Source organism: Ciconia boyciana, chromosome 1, assembly GCF_034638445.1.
Source record: "Ciconia boyciana chromosome 1, ASM3463844v1, whole genome shotgun sequence".
NCBI classification, from domain to species: domain Eukaryota; kingdom Metazoa; phylum Chordata; class Aves; order Ciconiiformes; family Ciconiidae; genus Ciconia; species Ciconia boyciana.
In genome coordinates this window covers 53,536,333-53,560,170 of record NC_132934.1, presented here as the reverse complement: position 1 = coordinate 53,560,170, position 23,838 = coordinate 53,536,333, and the positions used below count along the sequence as shown (strand labels likewise).

Sequence of the window (23,838 nt, the reverse complement as noted above, 5' to 3'; positions counted from 1 at the left end):
TTTTTCTGACCAACTCCGTTTCCTCACTGTGAAATTAAGAAAGGATCTTGAGTTTGCAAATTACTTGAGTGTATGTTAGCTTTAAGCATTTATATTGCTATTTTGAAGCTGAGTTACTCATTTGTTGAAATATAAGAAATTAGTTGAATCAGAACCTAGAGCAATAGAATCAGTAGGCAAAGAGTTTTGTGTACTTTTTACCATCTTGTTTGTGTGAAACACTGACATAGTAGTTTGTTCGCATATGAAGGAAGGTCACACAGCATTAATAAAGAATATCTGTAGTAGTGTGACTGCAAATCTGGGGCAAGATTCCTGAATTCTAGCCAAATAGACGTATGATTCTGTGGTAGGTGTTCTGAAACAAGAATCTTGCAGTGAAGCTATAGGAAGTTTTCTAGTTCAAATTTCACTGAAAATGTGACATTGGTTCCCTTATAATCCTTGTTCACTTCATTTTATATAATCTCCACAATCTCAGTTTCCATATGCAATAACTAAGGCTGAGTATTTGTAATAAATAAGTAGATTATCATACCATAGAAATCATTATAGTAACAGTTAAAGCAGTAGAGCTTTGACATAAAACAGTGGGATTCCTTATTTGAAGTGCCATAAAGAAGTAGCATGTTTATTAGCTGAATGTTTCTCCTTCAGTGATGAGTAGTGAATTAGGTAACTTTGCTGATGTATTGTCCTGTCGTGGTTTAAACCTAGCCAGCAACTAAGCACCTCACAGCCGCTCACTCGCTCACTCCCCCTCGGTGGGATGGAGAAAATGATCGGAAGGGTAAAAGTGAGAAAACTCGTGGGCTGAGATAAAGACAGTTTAATAGGTAAAGCAAAAGCCACATGTGCAAGCAAAGAAAAACAAGGAATTCATTCACCACTTCCCATGGGCAGGCAGGTGTTCAGCCATCTCCAGGAAAGCAGGGCTCCATCACACGTAATGGTTACTTGAGAAGACAAACTCCGTCACTCCAAATGTCCCCCCCACTTCCTTCTTCTTCCCCAGCTTTATATGCTGAGCATGATATCATATGGTATGGAATAGCCCTTTGGTCAGTTGGGCTCAGCTGTCCCAGCTGTGTCCCCTCCCAGCTTCTTGTGCACCCCCAGCCTACTCACTGGTGGGGTGGGGTGAGAAGCAGAAAAGGCCTTGACTCTGTGTGAGCACTGCTCAGCAGCAACTAAAACATCCCTGAATTATCAACACTGTTTTCAGCACAAATCTAAAACATAGCCCCATACTAGCTACTCTGAAGAAAATTAACTCTATCCCAGCCAAAACCAGCATGTCCTTATATTTCAGTCTTAGCTAATTAAGTGCAACATGGCCAAGTCAGTCCTCATAAAATTGCCGGGTATGTAGGCAGTACGATAAGATACCACTGGATGATGGAACTTTTTGTATCCATAAAGCTAAATATCGATGTTATGAATGTTAGTGGGGTTTGGCCTGGTTTTGGCCAGGAAACAGCAGGGTTCATAGGGTCCCATTCAGAACTATGGTTCTGAACTATGGTTCGAAATAGGAAATTACTGGGTTCTTTAAGAACATAGGAGATATGGACAACATTGTATTAACAGTTGTCTACTACTATTGTGCATATTTCTCCTGCTGTAAGGGAGTAATTTATTTTACAGTTTCTAAATACTGATTCTAACTTACAGTATGAATTTACTTTCCCTCTGGTTGTCTTTTACTGTTAGGTTCAGTTTTCACACTGCTGAAATACCATGCTTACTGTAGACAAAGGTTATTTGGTCCTATTTAATTAGAAAGTACTAACTTTTACAAACTTTGCATGCATCCTGGGACCTTTAAAGAACAATTTCAAAATGTTCTTCTTCTGTTGATTTTGTATCTCATTTTCTCTTCAGTTGTGTACCAGATAAAGGTATGATTCACAACAAAGTTGTTCATTTTTTATAATATGAATTTCAATAACTTTAATATTTGGAAAAACATTTTCTTGTTCTTTCTGTTTTACTGTGGGAGCATGTGTAGGAGGGGTGTCTTTTAAGAGAGTCTTGGCTTACACTATTGCAATAATAACTTTTATACAAAACATAATTAAATTTTTATTTCTTCAGTATCAAATGGGAAAACTTTTAAACATGGGAGATTCCCTTTCCTGAAATAGCAAATGTTTATTTGTAGCTTCTATTAAATCCACTGTGTATGGCATCAAGTAATTGATTTGTATTGTGCAAATTTGTGAAAGTATTTTCATGACTTCAGAACAAGATGCATGGGCAGATACAGCTTTTCTAAAAATGCACAGATTCTTCATAACAGATAATGGATTAACACACTTTGGTGGTAAAGCTTTCTTTTCAGAGAAAATGTCTTCCATTATGTCTCATTTTAGTGGTGTTATCTGCCCTCCAATCAAGTCAGTTTGCAGTTCTAGAGTTCTTTTCTGCTCTATGTTAATAGTGAAAATTACTATTCACACAGATGACGTGTTTTGCTTCCAGATCTACTTAGGTGTATTCACTTCCTTTCTCCCCTGCATAGCAACCCATATATTTTTCATTTACTGGCACAATAATTGATAGGAATGAAGCTATAAGATGTGAGAAAATTTCAGCCTGTCTGCTTAACATAGAGTAGCGTGTTAATTTTTTTCTGCATTTGCTGTCTAGTAAATACTGACTCCACTTCAGGGTTTCTCAATAGCTAACATTTTCATGGTATTGGCCCTTATAATAGGAGGGATTATTTTTACTTCATGTTCACCGCTTCTGTTGAAAACCTAAGATTGGTAGCTTTTAGTAGAGGAGAAGACAAAACTTGTTTAAGAGCTGGATCAAGCCTATGAGTCTTTCAGCTGGGGAGAAGAAGCATGAACGGTTCACTGCCTTGTCGTCCAAAGGCAGAACTACAAATTCTCATTCACTCTTTTTGTGCATGTTTCACACCTACTCTCAGGCACATTCAAAAACGTTAACCCAAAGTGGAAAATATTTCTTTTATTGTCTTAGGGGAAAGTGATTTAATAGTGACTTTAAAAAAATTTTTTTATGCTCAAAATGAATCTGACAGTTGTTAGTCACATACTATTGGAATCCCTGGGAGTCAAGAGATCTACCACTCTTTCTATAAAACTATTGTGATCCTTTTCTTACAAATAAGAAAACACTATTTTTTTTTTTTTAGTGAAGAGGTGTGATTATGTAACAAACTGATAATCTGTAAAATATCCTGTCATAAACACCTTCAAATCTTTGGGCTGTTACCAAATGAAGTCCAGAGCCTGACAAAGTACACATGTATTTATCAGTCTGGAAAAGTGCAAAGCAGTTTCTTTTTTCTGACTGCAGTAGATACCAGAAGAGCTGTGGTTCTGTGTGTTTTGAACTTTGAAGCTGACACCCTTGAGACTGTGATGCTCTTCTGAGCCTCTTCATTCACCTTCTGAGACATCTTCTGGCCCCAACTTCTCACTTTCCAATTAGTTATTTTATCTCTTACTAGAGAAAGTGTTGTATGAAAATAAATGTTTGCATGGGCTCTCCTTCATATATGAAGTTCTGCCTATGAAATATCTGAATACTTTGACAAAGATTAATTAGTGGTTTTATTATCATACTTAGTAATGCATAATATTCTATTCTTAATTTTTCCATCCTGATTCTTTTAATTTACCAAAATTTGTCCCATGTATTGAGCTAACTGCTTTTTGTTTGTGTATGTGTGTGTGCGTCTGTTTAAAACCTAGGCATTAGTGCATAAGCAACTTGTAGAGAAGTATTGTTTCCATGGAACTGAGGTTTCAGCTCATTTTATCTTTTTAATATAATAGCCTTTATTTTAAATAAGCATTTTCCTATAGCTTAATATTCAAACAAGACATGGTTTTTTTGTTTACTGTTGTTCATGAAAACTGGAAAAAATGGGGGGATATTTAACCTGGAAATCACTTTCTAGTTTGTAATTGCATTTTGTTCAGCTAAACTAAGAATCATTTATTAAACCAGTTATTGTATTATGCTACATTGCCACACACAACCATTAGCATTTGCATAAACCAGATTAGGTAGACTTGCAGTATAATCTTTGTCACAGTGAGTTATTTATTAGAGGAAGCATCTGCTCTTTTTCATGGCCTGAATGTTGTATGCATGGGAAAGCATGTAACATGACTACAACAATCTAACTTCATTTGAAATTCTGAATATCTGCCAGATAGAATTATGAAAACTCTGCATAAAATACAGTGATATGTTTCTGCTGCTGAGGTTAACACTGCATTTATTATGCTCACAATTTACCCATATTTTCAGACATTTATAGTTTAGGCTACGTTAGTGAGTTTTGTATTGTAAAGCTTTGTGGGAACCTTTAGCTTTCAGGGATTGACATCTGTAGAGTTTCTGTATGAAATTTTAGATTCTAAACAAGATGTGAAAATATGCATTCGAAAAGGAGAGGATAAACCTACATTTGGGGTGCTATGTAAATAATGCTCATTTTTCCTCAAACAAGAAGTTTGAAAAAGCAGATCTAACTTTTTTGAATCATTTCTGAAAAATTACGCGTTGTCTTTACTTTTCTAACAATATAAATATACAGGACAACAAATCTAGCATGTTTTTTAAAACGAACATTTTTCTCAGCTCTGTGGAAGGCTTACTGAAACTTACGCACAAAGGCTGTTTCAGGTGCTGGAGGGAAAGAATTATTTCAGATAACTTTGTACATGTGTTATTCCTACAACAACAAACCCATTGTTTCAGATGTTTGGTGAGAGGGTAAAAGAGAATATCCTTTTAAAATCTATATTATAAATACTTCGTGCAGACCAGAGTAGATCCTCCAGTGTCATTACCCTTAAATGAGATTACTGGGGATTTTCCAGATTCTGTAATATATCATGAAGTGAACCTTATTATCTGTTCTATGACAAATTACATATTCAAGTGTTTCTAGCTGTCATAACAATGAACATTTGTCATAGTTTGACTCATGAAAAATGATTCTAATTACACGATACTATAAAAATTACTTTGGTTAAATTATTAGTAATAGATAAAAGTGTTTTTACTAGCCATAAAATTATAGTAATGTTCCTGATTTCTTTCAGTGGAGAGGCAGTCAAAATAAATATTTCACCATCTAATTGTGGTTTTGGGTTATGATAACACAGGTAATACTTTCAATTGTTTTTGCTCAGTACATTATTGTGACAAACTCACACAACACCCTCAGGTTCGGGCATTCTCCCCACCACATTGCTGCATGTCAAAAAACTACCCTAATTATCTTCAGTCACTGGTCAGGACTTCTTTCTTGCTTCAATTCTTGATTCCTCTCAGCAACCTTTGGTTGAATATCATGAATATTTCAGTGTGAAGTGTCCCAATCCAACAATGTTATACAGCCGTCTGTTTACAAACATCAAGAAGTATGTTTGATCCAAACACATTCAGACTAGATATAAGGAATAATGAGCGTGGTGAAACACTGGAACAGGCTGCCCAGAGAGGTGGTAGATGCCCCATTCCTGGAAACATTCAAAGTCAGGTTGGACGGGGCTCTGAGTAACCTGATCTAGTTGAAGACGTCCCTTCTCATTTCAGGGGGGTTGGACTAGATGACCTTTGAAGGTCCCTTCCAACCCAAACTATTCTATAATTCTATGACATAAATGGGATAAATGCAATAGTCGTTGCTCACTCTCATGGTAATCATCAGCTTCAGGTTGACGGAGCGTTTAGGATCAATAAGTCTCCAAAATTTTATTAATAGAAGTATCGTAGTACTCTCCTAAAGAACAACTAGGCAGAATTTATCCCACTATGATGGAAGAAGAGCCACTTGGATTCTTCATGCTGGTCTTCTGGCATGCAGCAAGCCAGGGGAGAAGGTATGATACCCTGGTGGATCTCAAGGGGTGTATCAGCATTTAATAGCAGTTCTTCATTATCTATATAAAAGAAAAAGAATTTTTCTAAAGATGGCAGATATATTGCATTCTTCCTTTCTACATTTATGAGAATATTTCTCCTTTAAGGTTTATTATTCAGAAGAAAGGAAACCCTGGGTATCTTATCTCCACTTATTGCTCTTATGTGTGTGCAGATAATGAATAATTATAGCCATAAAGTTTTCTTTAAAAGTCTGAATTATCTGAAAATATAACTTAAGACGATTGAAACTGCACCCTAATCATTCTGTTTGTAAAACAGTGTCCTTAATTTATATTTTATATATGAAATATATATAGTGTCCTTAACTTATATTTTATATATAAAATTTATAAATATAAAAATATACATTAATATATATTTTATATATAATATATATTTTATATATACATAAACTTATCAGTTAACTTATCAGTTAACTTATATTTAATATATATTTTTTATATAACTTGTATATGCACAGGGGCATTCTTGCTCCCCATTCTTTCTTAAAAAGTGCCTTAGGGCTAAAATAACTATTTCTTCTAACCTTTGTGATTCTTATTAGGTGTCTTAAATAAATTGTGAGGACGGTTAGTGTTTAATGACAAGGAAGTCATATATCAGAAGAGAGACTTAAGGAAATCCAGATCTAGTAAGTTTTCAGATAACATGGTATGGTGTAGCCTTCAACTGTGAATAGCCTAGACTCCAGGAGGTCAAGACAACTGTTCATAAATTTAGAATTTATAAGTTATAAATAAGTCAATAATTGCCTGGTGAGACACAACGTACCTACATGAATTATCATGGTGATGAATGTGATGAATGAAATGTACATTACATCTTTAAGGAACAGTTTTTCTGCTATTGCTCATCTGGCAGTCATGTCTGACTCTGATGTGGTGTCCCATGTTCCAGGGAAGTAATAAAACTTCAACTGACCTGATTTCTGTAGGAAAGGAGATGGATGGTATAAAAAATTTTAAGTTAAATACAAATTCTATCTTCTTATCAGAGTGTCAGTTCAGATTAGATGCCTACTGAGCCTCTTACCATTTTATTCTTAGGTCATACAAACACAAATTTGTATATACTGCTTATATCTCAGTACTTGAGCATACGACATTCAGATTGATCCTTGTAAGGAATGCAAGAGTTATCTAGAAGGCAGAAGCAAGAGTAGCTAGAAGCTTGGCAGAAAGGTGGAAAAAAGGGCTAACTCAACACATCACGTAGTTTTTGAAGATGGTTGTAGTTTAACAACAGCCAGCAACTAAGCCCCACACAGCCGCTCGCTCACTCCCCTCACAGTGGGATGGGGAAGAGAATCGGAAGAGTAAAAGTGAGAAAACTCGTGGGTTGAGATAAAGACAGTTTAATAGGGAAAGTGAAAGCTGCGCACGCAAGCAAAGCAAAACAAGGAATTCATTCACTGCTTCCCATGGGCAGGCAGGTGTTCAGCCATCTCCAGGAAAGCAGGGCTCCATCACGCGTAACGGTTAGTTGGGAAGACAAATGCCATCACTCCTAATGTCCCCTCCTTCCTAAGATTTATTCATGCTGTGGAATATTGTTTCACACTTGTATATAACCATTTGCAATTGCCATATAGATATTTTAGAAGCAAATTCATTCCCACCGATCAACAATCATATCCTCCCCCCGCCCCCTTCTATTTCCTAGTCCTGTTTAGGTTTCAGATTACATATTGTATGTATTATACTGTCAAGCATATGCTCAGAAGACACCCAGGTGGCTGGAGGCCTCTTAGTAAGGACCATGGTGTGTCCCTGGCATGTGCTCTGCAGCTTCAATCTCACATTGCTGTTCTTTCTACAAGGCAAAAATCAAATTTATATTTTATCGGTACGGGCAACTGTTCTCTAATGCTTTCCCAGTGACTCACCCACTCTCACTCCTCTTTTTCTCTCACTTCTATTGTGTATTTATTTTTATCCTTTCCACAAAAATACTTTTTTTAATGTACTGGCAACCCAGCACATTACTTTTATGAAGTTGTAATTTCAAATAAGAACTAATTCTGACTTGATAGTGGTGGTCAGTTGCATGTGTCATCTTCAACTTTTTGGAATGGTTTACAGAAATTTGTGATTGAATAATCTCTAATTTTAAAAAAATAAACTCAGATTATTTTGATTTCAGGACTAAAGATTATTCAACTATAATGGAAGAGTATTTCTTTAGAAGGTTTTATTGTGCAGATGAAAATATCTAGGACATGTAGGATTACTGTAGAGTTACTGCTCATTGCAGTGGGTGAGGTGAAACAACAGAACTGATATTATTGAGAAGAATGCTGAAGAGCTTTTAGTCTTAGGAAAAAACAGAATCACATTGCTTGATGCCTGATACTTGAAGACAATTTTATGTAATCTGCTAACATCTAACTTGAATTAGTTTAGAGCTTAAAAATTTCTAAAATATACTCAGTACCTTGCAAAATGGAGAACGCATTGCAGCAACCAGAAGACTTTACATTGCTTTTTGCCAGCAATGAGAAGTTTGTCTTTTGCTACATATGAACTTTTTAATTAAGGCTTATCATCTTCACTTAATCAGTTGATAGAATTCCAGACTTTTTAAAGTATTAACAATTCTTTTTTGACTCTAACTTATTTAAGTTCTGCTTGGCATACTATTATCATATTTGCTTTATTAGGGAGAGATTTAGGAAGAATTTACTTGTCAGGAAGTTACATTCCAACCATTTTCTCAGTAACCCCATCATTTTTATTTATTCTTCTCTGACATTTATATTCTTGCAATGTTAATTACAGAATGTTGAATAACATTCAGAAAATCAAATTGAATGTTAAGAGCAATTAGGAAAGGAGTAGAGTACAAAAGAGAGAACATCATTATGTCAGTATGAATACTTGGTGAGCCCCCATCTTGAATGCCATGTGAAAATCTGATCCCTGTCACATCACTGAAGACTGAGAGGGTGAGGGGTGACGGGGATGATCAAAAGCCTGTAACAGCTGGGTGAGTAGATTAGAATTTCTCATTCCCTACAGGAGAGGACAAGGGAAGTGTGATAGAGGTCTGTGAAATCACAAGGAGAGGATAAGTAAAGAACGACCATTTGTTGCCTTCTAAAGTACAAGAATTAGGGATGTCAAACTTGGTGAGATAGCTAAAAACAGAATGGGGTGCAGGCAAACTGTAAAAAGTGACGTGCTCTAAAGGCAACTTGAGAAGGTAATTTTAGAAAGTTTGATTGGTGGACACGCAAAACAAAGTCAGCACCTTTTGGTTATGAAGTGTGGGACCCTCAAAGGGTTGTAGGAGGAGAAGTACTACTACATGCTTGTCCTGGTCTTGTGCTGGTTCTCACTGTTCTCTAGGCTAGCACTGTTGGCTGCCTTTGTAGACAGAATATTGGGTGGCATAAACATAAAGTATGATCCAATGTCAATTCTTCTGTTTCATATATAAATTTTTAATGTTTTTTTCCTGTAGCTGAATTCAGGAGCTGAGCAGGGTTTCACTTTGGTGTTTGGTGACAATTTTAAGGCTGCAGTATATCTTCCTGGGCTTCTCTAGACAGATTTACTATTACTAGGGTTTTGGCATTCTGACTTTTATAGAAAGTTGCATGTACAAGGATTAAATTGAAGTCTGCTGTTTTAGTTATTGCTTTGGTAAATAAATTTTTGCCTCTGTCTTTTCATAGCAGACTGAAATGGACACGGTAGAAATTCCATTTTTTCAGGGTAGGAAGGAATCCTCCTCTTGTCCTGCAGTTGCACTTCAGCTGTTTTGATGCTTCCACATTACACAGTGCAGTCTAGGGAGAAATATTTTCTATATTTATTGTGATAAAAAGGCAGGAATATAATACAGAGTTAACAGTGTTGTTATTTATAAATTACAAGGTGTTTAAAGTCTTCTCTAATTTAAACCTAAGGTTTCAACTCATGCACATTTATTCCAGTAATAAAACTATGTATTTGTAAACTTCTTGATTTCAATTGTACTCTTCCTAATATCCGTGCTTCATTTTATGCAAGTGTTATTTGCAGGATTTTAAAAAAATAGCGCTTTTTTTTTTTAATGGGATGTGGGCTGCAGGAATAATTTTCTGTTAACTTCATTTAAGGAATGAGATGGCTTAAGTGTAAAAAGTTGTATTTGGAGCTGCAGTAACCCCACTTACAAACTTTTCCAATTCCTTGTTATGTCTTTGGAGTCCGCTAGCTGATACTATTAGTATGTGTCAGTAGAATTGCTAATGCAGAAAGCTCATACTCTGACCAGACATAAAGAGGAAAGGGTAAAAAAGGTAGAGATGCAATCACATTCCTCTTTTAGGCATGTTTTTTTGAACACTGACCACTAATCTTGTATTGTTTGCTAGTACATACTCTTATTTTTTATTACAAATGCTTAGTATTCTGTTTATTTTATTTTGTACGATTTTTTTCCCTGTTGACCGTTTCCAGTATTCATTTTCAAGTTCTTTATTCAGTGGTGGGTTAACATAGGAGTCATTTAAAATTTGGTTCTACTGAAGTCATCAAGTAGAATTTTGAAGTCGAGTTCCTTTTGCTGCCATCTCAACCCTATCCTTTGAGAGGCCTTGAATTATTAACAGATTATGAACTCTCATAAAAATCAGGTCACGACACAATGAGCAGGAAAAACGGTAAAAAAGTTCAGTAGTGTAGTGATCAGCTAAGAGTATAAATCATTTACCTAAAAAAGGGACTGTTATCTACAGCCATAGTTTACCTTAGGCAATATGAGTTCTTGTTGAAGAAATTGTTATTCTACATCCTGTTCTCTTCATCTCTTTCTTCAATCATTTTCTGAGTAGTGCTATTATAATATCTAACTGTCAGGGTGCTTTCTGTCCCTTTGCATTTTATTATATCATATTTGATTTATGTGTGGTGCTTGACTTTTCAAGGCATCCATATGTCCAATGTAAGAAAGATGTGGAAATATGTCTTTGCTCATGCAATTGCTTTCTGCTGGGATTAAAAAAAATAAATCACAAATCAAGAAACTCTGGTGAAACTGCATGGTATCTTCTTATTCATGTTCTAAAGCAGAGACAGTCTGCTTGATTGGACAGTTTAGTGTACCAGCAAAACTTCTGACTAATTCCTTTTTTCCCTCCCTCAACATTTGCTGATGACGGGAATTCACTATATGTATCACTGTTACAGGACCTTGCGCCATTTTTGCTGTTCACTCTAATATAGAGCAGTAATTCATCTTCATTCACAACCTGGGATTCTGCCATCAAAATGTAAATGGCATATCTTTAGCTTTCTTATATATAATATAAACATATTGTAAAACCATCCCCAAAGAGAAACTAATTGCGGTGGTTAATGTAATTGTCACTTTCATGAGATATCTTTTAAAAAATTGAATAAGAGATATCCCTTGAATTAGAACCTAGCAAAGCAGGTATGGCAAGACGAGTTATGTTGGAGCTTTTGCTAAATACAAAGTTTGATAAATAAAGACATTTCTGTAACTAAACAAGAACTATATTACACAAAAATTTAAAGAAACAAGAAATGTTATCTTCTAGCATGCAAGTAATTCTTCCAGTCTGTTACAATTTGGATTTCAGCAGAATGTGGTATTTAACTTGCTAAATTTTAAACCCTGCTAGCCGGAATTATTGAACCTGATTCTTTTCTTGTGTCATCTGAGAAATATCTCTCTTACCTACTTAAATTCTTGCATTTCAGGAATCTTATTCAAAGAAGAGAGGTTATGCATTGGAAGCAATACCCTCTGTACCTCTGGATGCAGTTCCTTCAGAAAATGAAAGCAGTCTTTGTGATTCAATAGACATAGCAGTGACCAAAAAACCTTGTTCCCTAGAGATAGCAAGACTACCTTCCTCAAGACCAGGTAAATCACCAAATAATCCTTTACATAGTCTTTGGTGTAAGTGTAATGTTACAGAAGGCATAAAATTATATATAGAAGGTATAGGTTTATATTTTTAAGAATACAGTATTCTGTTTACTTATCACAGCATGATTATAGTCTTCCATTAGCTACTATAAGAGCTTAATATCAGAATAAAGATTAATAGCAATAGGCTGTAAAAGGGAAAACAAAACAGAGATTTAAATAATTTCCCAGATAAATATAAGAAGATTGCAAAAAGCCAAATTAGAAATCAAATTTCTTTAAGCCCAGCCTTTTGCAGTAATCTATTTAGCAACCTGTTTCTGTTTTTTAATGAAGCACTTAGCAACAACGTTATATGACTAATTCAAAATTTAAAGTACTCTGTATTTCTATGTTTCATAAAGGAAGACGTGCTCCATTTTTGAAAAGGAAGCTGTGTATGAGAATTGATAGAAATGTTAAATGGCCGTTTGGCAGACTGCTGTTTGTATTATACAGGTTTGAACAGCAACAAGTTACAATAGTTAAAAACCAATAGAATTATGCTGAGTCAGATGAGTGATATTATCTGTAAGGACTCTGTTTATGTCTCCAAAATGATATGCTCTCTTCCATTACCCTTGTTTGAACTCTTTGTTAGTCACCACCTGGTACAGGAATTTCAGAATATAATCATTTCGCTATAAGTAATTGGACTGAGAGTCTGCTTTGACAAATGACAGTTCTGAGCAGCACAGACCTATTTGAAATGGAAAATTGACTTTTCGACCTGTGCTATCTTGATAATGAATCATGATTTGGAAAATATACAAGAACGACAGATAATTGTTGACTAACATCATGTTACCTATCTCGTCTGTGTAAGGGGAAGCACCTTCTTGATTTCACAACTGAACTGGAATTGGAAGAGTGCCAGAGCTATCAGGCATAGTATGTAAGGGCCAGATATCAAGATACAGCTTTGGAGTCTGCAAGGCGAGGTGGAGTGGATCATAATTCCCACCTCTCCGTAAAATTTGGGCTAAAGATGACTTGAGAGAACCTGCATTATGAACAGTGATCTAAGTGGCACAAAATAGGATAGCATCTTTATAGCAGAGTTGCACAGAGTGGACCAGAATCTGACTCAAACATCAGCACGACTACTTGTGTAACTGAAGGTTTACTTTGTTGATGTTTTTTTGGCTCTGATAATCTAAAAAATTAGCATACTGTGCAGGACAATATTATGGGTTGTCGTTCAGTAAAGGAAGAAAATGCCAAATTATCCTTGTTTTTCAGACTTCCACTTGATTAATCACCATAAACATACTTATTGCAATGGGAAGACTGCCATACCTCTACCCAATAAATTGGCCAAGGGAGTTCATTATCTGCCTCTGTAGTAATGGGGCTCAACTACAAAGCTTTCCACTGTAATTAATATTAAAAAAAAAAGATAGACTTTTTGCTAGTTAAAATACCAGGCTTTGGAAGCGTGCTGTCTGCTGAACATAGGCACTTTTCTCAGGCATAGTAAGTCCATTAAGATCAGTATGAAAAACAGATCCTAAAAAGGACATTTTTAGGTGTTAATCTGGAAAAATATTTTGTGTATGGTTCAATATGGTGTGTATCAAAGGCCCGGAGAATAACCAAGGAAGCTGTAGGAGATTCATGAGGGCACCCATCATCTTTAAAAGATCTAACAAGGTCAATGATTTGACAATACAAAGGTACTGTAATTCCTTCTGTCTTAGTTTTCCATATACCACTATGATCTTTTCCTTGGCATTTTATTGGGAAGAACATTTGGCTATATAGATAAGCAGATTCCAAAATGTAATTTTATTTTAAGCTATAAATGCAGTAGTTATCTAACTGTCCTGACTCATAAGCCATATCTGTAACCATGTTGGCTGTTATCTTATACTACAAATGGCCCAAATGAAATCAACCATGTCACTCACAGTTATAAGGTACTTAACACTACACATACATAATTGTATCTGAATGTCAGCCTGCCACTTCAGTTCATACAGATCTATTGCTTGGATAAGTTATGTATGATAACAGAGATCATTCATTTAAAACAAATATCTAATTTGCATGCCTTTTTTCCTGAATTTTCCTGTTTTTGTATCACTGAGACGTGCTGACTTTGGGAATACTATTTCAAATTGCTGTACTATGTCATGTCTAGTGTTCATTTCAGAGCATGAGGCAGCACTTTGAACATAAAATTGCATCTGTCAGTCTCCTTTCCCCAGGTGGTAGGACATTCGGATCAACTCTCCCTACAGTCTGGGGCATTACTACCTTTTGGCAGTAGAAGTGAGGCTGACTGCACTCAGTGATTGAAAATTCTCCTTTCCTATATTGAGAGGAAAGGTCATTCTGGCTGCTCCTTCAAGCTGTAGAGCTGCATGTTGTAACTATTATCTGCCCTGCCAGTAAACTCCTAACAGGTTGGGAATAGTCACCTTGCCAGTCATCGTTCTCTGATCTACTGGGGAAAAAACCAGACTGCTCTGTAGTTCTCCATATTATTTTTAATTTCCTGAATCTTATTCTTGAACTGGTAGGGAATAGCAGAGGTTGATAACTCCATGCACCAAATGGTAAAGGATTGTTAGATATAAGGGAGAAAAACTGAACGGAGAGGAAATAAAAGTAGTCATAAAGTTTGTTACTTCCACTTCTGAAATCCTATGTTGTGTGAGTTTTATGTCTGTTTGCAAGAAATGAGGTGTATATAGGAAGAAGAACAGTTACATTATTGGTTTATGCTGGCAGTTAAAACAATTGCTTCAAATTAGGACTGATCTAAGAGTAAAAAAGACTGCATGTGTGTCTGAGTTCAGTTAAGCTGGTCTTCATTTCTGCAGTAGATTGATAGCTCAACGTTGACAGAGTGTGTTAGCATCTCTGTCTCAGTATCTGTGCTTTTACACTAACAGTTAAGACTTCATAGGAATATTCTGAAATACTGCACTCTTTGAGACAAATTTTTCTGCTAAGTAAAATATAAATTTGGATTTAAAATTTCATAAATCAATCTCATAAAATTAATTTCATAAATGAATTGATTTGTGAATCAATCTTACTAATCTTTCTGTTGGGCTATCCAGAACAGTATCCTCATTCCTTAAACTAGACATTTCTAATAGTAATTTAATTTTTAGACTGCCCTTACATTAAAAAAAAAAAAAATCACATGATATATTTAACCTTGAAAAATAACCATAAAATTTTATTAGTTCATAAGGCATGCATTACTATTGCCCTTTTGATCTTAAAGATATAATTACATTTTGTGAACTATAGCAACAAATCACCTTGGAAAAGGTGTCAAGTTTTAATAAAATGGCTGAAGCTCAAGGCACTGGATACTTCTAATGCTAAAGTAGGCATTGTCAAGTGTCTTAATGAAGTTAGTGTGGTTTTTATCAGTTATCTAGTGTCTGGTAGCAGAAGTTTAGGTGCAGCACCACGCTGCATTTGGGCCTGTGCTGTTGAAGACCCTTACAGATTTAACTTGGATCCCTGGTAGCTTGGACATTTTGTACCGTACTCCATCCTTGCACCTCATAATGTCATGCACTTTATTTAGCAGAAAATCGAATGAAATCTGGGCTACATTACACAACAAATGTTAATAAATATATTCTTTTCATTGGAGTTAACTGTGTGTCCATACCCAATAGAGCGATCATATCTCTTTCCCAATAGAGGGATCATATAATCTCTTTCAGTCTGACTCTATAGTTTCTACTGCAGAAACTCCCTAGGAGTGAGACCAGGTGGCAGTCTACATGCTAAATTTTTAATAATAGTGACTGATGGCCAGTACTACTTAAAATATTTTTAGGTCTCATTGAGTATCATTAGGAATTAGAGAGAACTTTTCAAACGCTGTTTTTCGTGAATAACTTGGTAAAAAAAAAGTCCTCCTTTGGGAAAGTTGATCTGTCCATGCAGATTAATGAAGGTTTTAATACAGCATCTCAATAACAGGAAGAGACATTGCTGTCCGTAAACTGCATGAAAATCATCCTTGGATAAGGGAGTTCTAGTTCAAGGACCTATTTTTTTCCAGTTATGTTACTTTACTGTGGCTGCAGGTCGAGGAGACCTTAGTGAGCCATCTTCAGCTCTGGAAACAGCTCAGCTGTAGCAATGCGGAACTCAGCGTGGGCTGCAAAATCCAGCCGAGAAATAAGGTAAATACTTAGGGGATTCACTTATGCTGAGTTCTCAGCCACTGCACAGTCAGCAATTCCCAAGTCAGCAATTTTAAAGATAGCTCTGGTACGACTTAGTTACATCTAAGATATGGCTTCTGTCAAGGGGATAAAAATGTCCTTAGATTTGTGATGTGCGACCACTAGCCTGTAGCAGGCAAACACAAAGCAAGGAGTTGCAACATAAAGGAAGAGATATCTTAGCAGCTATTCTGGTCATCTACCCAGCTAAATGTACTTTGGAGAAATCTTGCTGTTGTCAGTCATGATGTTTTTGTTATTCAGAAAAATTACTTAATTTGCACTTAAATGCCAGCAACTTGTAAGGAGGACCATGCAAGATAATAAATCTGTAATTAATGATACCTTTTTCTCATAGCCTCGTAATCACAACAGGGAAACTAACAAAAAATGCTTGTCACTGAATTATTACAACATATCAAACTGTCCCCAAGCTGGCCTATCTACTGCAACATTCAGGTTTTTTTGCTTTCTCAGCCTGGCATTCGTCTCCTGTCATTACAGTGAATATGGACCTGAAAATTTGTAGCCAGTGTATCAGCTCACCTCTGCTTGCATTCTTGTATCTGCTGTATAACACTGTGTCAGCAATCTCATACAGATATCTAGGAGACAGTTCTTTAGAAACCTGATTTGAAAAATAGCCTAGCTGTGATAACATTTTTATCAAAATTAAAATATGAATCTTCTACATAGTTTCCAAAATCATTAAATACTTGGCTTGGTAAAGTGCTATTTGTCAGGTCATCAGTTTCTGATTGACTTCAGTAACAAATCTTCACAGCACCTATGCTGAATATTTGGAAATTTAAATTCTTCACATTGAGACTCAGATAGCAAATGCATCTTTTCTTGTTTAATGAATTTATACCTTCGCTTTTGTGCAGTTTTCTAGCTATAAGCAAACCAGTGCAAAGTGGCCACAAGAAGGAACCATCACACTGCCAGATATACAAAATTGCCTGGGTGAATGGAAATTCAAGAGGCTAGCCTTAGTCACCCATGCTTCTTCATTCTGAAACTATAATTGATCTGAAGGATCATGCATTAACCTTTCTGAAGTCCGCTCACCCAAACTGCTCCAAACAGAAGGACTGCTAGTAGATCTGTATTTAATTTAAGCATGTTTTTTAAACCAGAGATAGCAGGATATAGTGCACTTAAACACATGACCTACAGTCTAACTCCTCAGGATTAAATACTTTCAGTGGTCAAGAAAGATAATCTTAGCTGTGTAGAGAGAAGAGCATAATAATGGAGGGACTCTCTTATCAAGCAGAGTAACTGCAATATATAACAGTTGGTCTAGAACCATCTGAAAATAGCTAGAATCTATTAAATTTAGCCTAATTTGACACTAATGTTTCTGAAGCAACTGATTGTCCATGAAAGCTTTTGGTATTGTGGTGCATATTCAAAATCATTACTACCTACCTGCCATGAGTGCTCAGTTTCCAAAGTACTAAGTCTCAGGCCTGATGTGTCAGGGAGCAGCAAGGGCCAGCTGCTCCTTCAGGGATGAGGAGGCAGGAGCAAAGGGGAATACCATGGCTGGCAGGGCAGTGGCCTCACTAGTCAGGGCCCTATCTCACCACCCATGAGCAGAGCAGACCTAGAGATCATGGCCAGGTTCAGCCAAGAGCCCAGATCATAAAGCAAGTTTGTGCTGATAAGGTAGATCTAAAGCCAAGCTAGAAAGTCAATATGCAGGTCAGGATCAGGTCTGGTGATGGCCAGAAAGGTTCATGATTATATGATCAGGTCCAAGGTCAAGCTGGGAAGTCAGCCCATGAGTTGGGGTCTGGATGCACAGGGCACAGGCACAGGCATAAACACGAGACAGGCACTCCTTCAGCATAGCCCCAGGATGAGCTGAAACGGTATCTCCAGGAAGGGGAATGTGAATGGGGAAACTCAGAAGGCTGGTCAGGGCCATTAAAGCTTACTAGTGCCTCAGGGCCTGATGTGATATATGAACGATAATCAATGTCCCTTATTCTTCCATCTATCACTCAAGGAGACAGTATCTCCAAAAAGTATAATTCATCTGTATGTTGAGTGAGAAGTGAAGAGCCACTCAGAGCTTGTCAATAAGGAACACGAAGCATAGGTGTGTATTGTAATGTGAGTCATGCATCGGTTTGGTGGAGTAGGGAACTAACAAAAGTGGCTTGTGTTTCCATAACAACCTAATAGCTGAAGTCTTTCTTAGGCAGCAAGTGGTTTCCCTTCTAAGTAATTTTTGGCCCTAGAGAAATGCTCCCATTATTAAGTTTCCCAGTTCTCAGGGTGTTTTATTCAGTCTAATCCCCATTTACCTTTAGCACAGAGAAAGATTCATAGGCCATGAGAAGAATGAGTAAGTCTCACAGTGCCCTGACATGATGGGGGTACTCCCCTTAAAGGGAGAAAACTTAGGTTCTAGCCTTTGTGTATTTCCTTTAATAAACCTCTCAAGATGCCTCTTAAAAGTAGTTGGGGTTTTGTGCCTGTTACTCTGAATAGAAGTCTATTTCAGAACCACTGATTTCTGTGCTAGTGATTAAGAAGCTTCTCATTTCCAACCTCAGTGTATTCATGGCCAGCTGAAATCAAGACAGAGGAACCCTAACATACTGTCTTTGGCTAAGTCAGAGCTCTCCAGCAGCTCTTCAAGAAGCAATTCTGGGCATCCTCTGAATGATTCTGAAAATCTCATATTGCCCTTATGCATGTCATAGGTACTACCTTGTCATGGTGGCTAGAGGTGGTAAAGGGTGGTAAAGCATTGCATAGAGGACTTCCAAAAGTGTGTACTCTGTATCACAGTATTTTCAAGTTATTTTGTCTTATTTCTGTATGTATGCATCCATTTAAGGTATTGTCCTCTATAGAAATCTGGATAATATTATCTGCATACTGTGCCCTAATATCCTTCCCTTTTTCTGTGTAAGAAGAGGAGAGTGAAGCTATAAGGATTATAAGAAGACCTGAAGTGGTTGAACCAAAAACCAGATATATTTTTTCAATTAAATGGTATGTTTAGTCCAGCTTAAAATTTTTTTTGCTGTTTATTTACCTGCTTTTTAGAGAAATTTACTTTAAAGTGACAAAAAATTATCAAAAATTATCAAACAATTTTCAGCTGTATTTTTCAGGCAATAACTTATTCATAGTGAAATGTAATGCCCAGCCTTAGTTATAAGACCTATGCATACTTTTTCTCTATTCTTCTTTGTCTTCCTTTAACCTGTGTCTGAGCCATATGGAGAGAATTTGGCTATGGTACAGAATTTCTCAATTTACTTGTTTTAACAGGTTAATTTATAAAGATGTAAGGATCACATTCAGAGCTTCAAGATACAAATCTTTGCCAGAACCCAGTGTATTGTAAACCAAACTAACCTTCTGACTGAGTTTCAGTGATGACACATTTCGTATTTGTCATTCCTACTGCCACAGTATAGAGTGCACACTTCTTATCAGAAGCAATTTTGTCTAATGCACTAGCATACGTTTGCACTTCAGATTACTTAATTTCACGTGGCATTTTAATAAAGGTTAAGGGAGTGCTGATGGAAGAATAAAATATACAATAGCTCTTCTATCATGCATTCTGTTGTTTTTTCTTCAATACAGCTAGTAGTTGTCTTAAGCAAGTTTCAAAAATATAAAAGAAAAGATTTCTTAAAATTATGCCTGGAGAGTGTTTGCTGATATACTTTTTCCTATTATATAAATTTATAATTTATTTTCTATTTTTAAGTATTTTCTGGCATTTTATAGTTCTTTTTATTTTCTCTAAGTACAAATCCCCAAAATATGGGCAGCTTGGGAGTTCTGTTTTGTCATAATGGCATTTGCATGCCCATTTTCCGTATTTCTGATGTTAACATAGTTCTTGGAGTACAATTAGGATGTTTTATATTAGCTTTTTTAGTACTATATTTCTTAGAGAAGCACAGTTCACCTGTGTTTCTGGCCCTATGTTGATTACTATTTTGTTGACAGGTATTACTAACCTACTGATTTTGACCAATAGGTCTTCAAGTGATCTGCATCTCAGAGGCTGGCATATATTCCAACCTCACTGATGTTAGGGCATGTTTTGCCATTGATTTCAGTTGGGTTAGATTTTCACCGTATATATCTTCTTCCAAAAGAAGGTTCTTTAAAATTATTAAAATTAGAAATTAGTCAATTAAGTATTGATATGAGATCAGGTCTTGTAGTATAAGATGAAAAATGAGGTACTGTCTGAGAATATTTCCCTTTTCTTCTGATTTCATCTGAAATCAGGAGAGGATACCTCTTAAGGTATTATAAAGCTGTTATAGTTGGAAGTGGCTGTAGATGAGTCAGTGTGGTGTGCATCTCTGATTTCTGCCCAGTTAGCTACCTCCCTAAAATCACATTCTGACAGCATGTGAAAGCTATAACCCATTTTAATTATCTTTGGGTAGGTTTCAGGAGGTGGGTGAGACAGCCTGAAAATTCTTTCTACAGTGAAGTTCGTTCCTAGGTAGTTCAGGTAAGACAGGTCTCTGATATCACCTAAGAAACAGATCCAGGTGATCCATGTACACTTTATGTATACAGGTCCCGTGCCATATTCTTTCTTGATATGGCTGTAGCCTGCTGTCAGTAGAGTTATACCAACAGTGCATATATGCCGTATCTAATGTTTCAAGAAGAAAACACGTCAACTCTTTATTGTTTCGATTTCTTGTACAATGTGGGAATCAGCTTTCTTGATAGAAGTTACAAAGGGAGATGAAAAATAAAATTTAACTCCTGTGATGCAAAATAAGCGCCATTTTCATTAGGGTGTGACTCAAATTACAAATGCATTAACAGAACAAATGAATCAATGAGAGAAGATGAATGATAAAAGATTTCAATAATAGTTCATCCACCATCTGCTTCCACTCTAAGCAGTCCTGGACAGTGTGAGATAAAGCCATAGGTTCCCCTAACACAACTGTTCCCTTAGTTATTCTATATTTTAAACAGAGCAATTTTGTATTTGGACAAACTTCTGTTATCATAAAATTCTCGTATTAAACAATAACTAGAAAATTGAAATCCTCCAATTTTGCCATCACTTGAGTGGCAGACTCTAACTGCAAAGCACTATGTTAAAAATTGATTCTTTGCTCTGTTGGGAATACAAAAAGTCCTGCTTTTTTGTTTAATTTCACTTCTTGCCTTTTGACAAAAGCAGAATTTATCCAGCAAAGCAAAAATGTAACATCAGTATCACAAACTGAGAAGCATTCAGTGATCGCTGTTTCTTGTGTCATAGTTTCTTGACTGAATCTTGCCCATTGAGCTGGCAGCTTTCAGAATCCCAACAAAGAGCATTAAGAGAAATGAGGTTTATACAGGCTTTTTGACCCTCCTCTCACCCCCAATGCTATTTGTAGTATAAAAGTGGGTAAAACTGTTACCTTTTTTAATTAATTTGGGTAGTCTGTAAAGACCAAGGGAGTGATATATACAGTGGATACTTCTTATGAACATACATCTGGAACCATTCATTATTAACTTTTTAAAATTACCTCAGTTGCAAACATAGACCACTTTAATAAATTTCAATAACCCAAATGTATTATAAAAGTGAATGTCAAATTAACTCTACTTGTGTTAAACAAACTTATAATTTCATTTAAAAAACAGGTTAACTTATAAGTAAGATCCTGTTTCTCTGAAGCAATGCTAATTTGCATGACCTATGCCCCTTTCATTTATTATTAATTGTGATCCATGTCAGCTATTCCATTATTCCTGATGTCAGGCTGAAAGCCTATAACTACTAAGGTTCCTCCATTAGCTTCCTTTTAGTCTTTTCAAATCTTATCAATATTCCAAGTGCTATTAAGAAACAGCACCATTTGTTGAGATAACATCTTACCAGATCTTTTTAAACTCTTGGATACAAATTAGATGGATCTGTTGATTAAGAATTTCTAGCTTTAGTAACTCTCATTTAACATTCCCTTTGGATATTTTCATTGAGCGTATTTTCATCTGAGTTTCTGTTTGATATTTAGGGAAAATATTTCACATCTCTATTGTTTTATAATTATTTCTCCTGCCACATTTCTAGATTAATGTGCCATAATTTGGTTTGTTCCATTGTCCATTCCCCCCCTCCCTCCTTTATGTCCTTGATGCAGCGGAGGTCTTGTGGAGAAACAGCATTATAATCATCATTAAAGACTTCTTCAGAATGCATATGCACAGAAGGCTGAATTGAGGTTGCACAAGCCACATCAATTCTTACATATCACAGCTCTAATGTATTTTCCTTTACAACCGTATCATCCCCCTAAGAGGTTTTTAGTATATAATTAAGATAATTACTCCCCATCATATGCTCCTCTGGATAACATCTCTGATAACATCCTTAACAATGAAATGTTATCCTTAAAAATACTCTGTCATTTCTGAAGTTAAAGCACATGGGAATGACTGATACCACATGACCAGTTCATTATCAAAATACATGCAGGTCTCTACCCATACAGTATATTCCGGTAAATATGTTTATGTTGTTAAAGTCATTCCACTTTCCAAAGGACTAGCTTACATTTTCTCTGCAAAGTGAGAGAAAAAGGCTGCTGCTTGACATATGTTAAACATTTTCTGATGATTCATTACTTTTTATTATTATTCATTAAAGTACAGTTGAAAAAAATTAGCTTTCATGGGTGTTTTGGGCAAATTTTGCAAATGAGTGCTCATCAAAGTGCATGCATTCTGACCAACACTCAGTTTCATCCATCCCGGTGTGATTACCATCTAGAATGATCTCATTATACACTTGACTGCATGCTGTCAGACAAAACCCCTTTTTCAAATCAAGACAATAATTCAAAGGAACATAATTATTTTGATGTATTTTGCATTTTAAAGCCCATATGCAAATAGTATTTAGCAGGATTTGAGTTTTTCTTTGTGAAATGACTATTAGTTGCATCATCCTTTGCAAGTACTTTTATGAGTCAGGGATGAAATATACATAGACCATATACCACATATTCCATGTTGTAGGATGTAGTCTAGTAAGTAATCCTATGCTTCAAAATGCTCCTGAGATTGTTTTATAATTGAGCAGATGTAAGCGATAGTACCTTTTATACGTGGCAATAATTTAATAGATATATGAGGAATAGTATTGCTGTAAAACCCATCAAATTGCTAATATTAGCGGTAATAGTAAAACTTCATCTTACCATTAATTTGTTTACATTTTGCATGCATCTGGTATATTCTAGAGGAATATAAGCTTGTGTAATAGGTATAGCACTGCATGGAGATCTTCAGTAGGCATTTAGCTGATTTTACATGTGTCGTGGTGCACCTGTGAATTTTCTACAAACCTTAAACTGAATTTTCTACAAAGCTTTTCAGGTTGAATCTTACTCCATATTAGAAGTTGGGAGGAACCAGTTGTCTTGACTTCACACTTTTTATTCTGTTATACTGAAGACTTTGCATATTGTCCTGTTTTGCGTTAAGATGAAACTGAGTCCTAAAATTTGAGATATCCAGTGCTCAAGAGTTAGTGCTTCACTTGACTTATGTCTAGAATGCAATGAAGTTCAAATACTATAAAAAAAGCTAAACTGGTTTTCAGAAACACTGTAGATGTAACAGGAAATGTAATATAGATACGTCTTGAATCACACAAAGAACTCAGCTGTCTTTTGTGGAAGATGAATATCTCCACTGTTTGGTCTCTCAATTTCAGATGATAAAGCTGCTCAACTCTGAATGATTAATCATT

At 35.9% G+C, this 23,838-nt stretch overlaps 1 protein-coding gene across 4 annotated transcripts in view; it reads left to right on the top strand.

Moving 5' to 3' along the window:
- Positions 1-23,838, top strand: part of ANKS1B (ankyrin repeat and sterile alpha motif domain containing 1B) — a 448,570-nt gene that overhangs the window by 125,229 nt on the left and 299,503 nt on the right. For all 4 annotated transcript variants that reach the window (XM_072866003.1, XM_072865996.1, XM_072866022.1 and 1 more), the window contains one exon: positions 11,652-11,817. In XM_072866003.1, the coding sequence (XP_072722104.1) occupies positions 11,652-11,817 (166 nt within the window). The remainder of the gene's footprint in view (positions 1-11,651; positions 11,818-23,838) is intronic.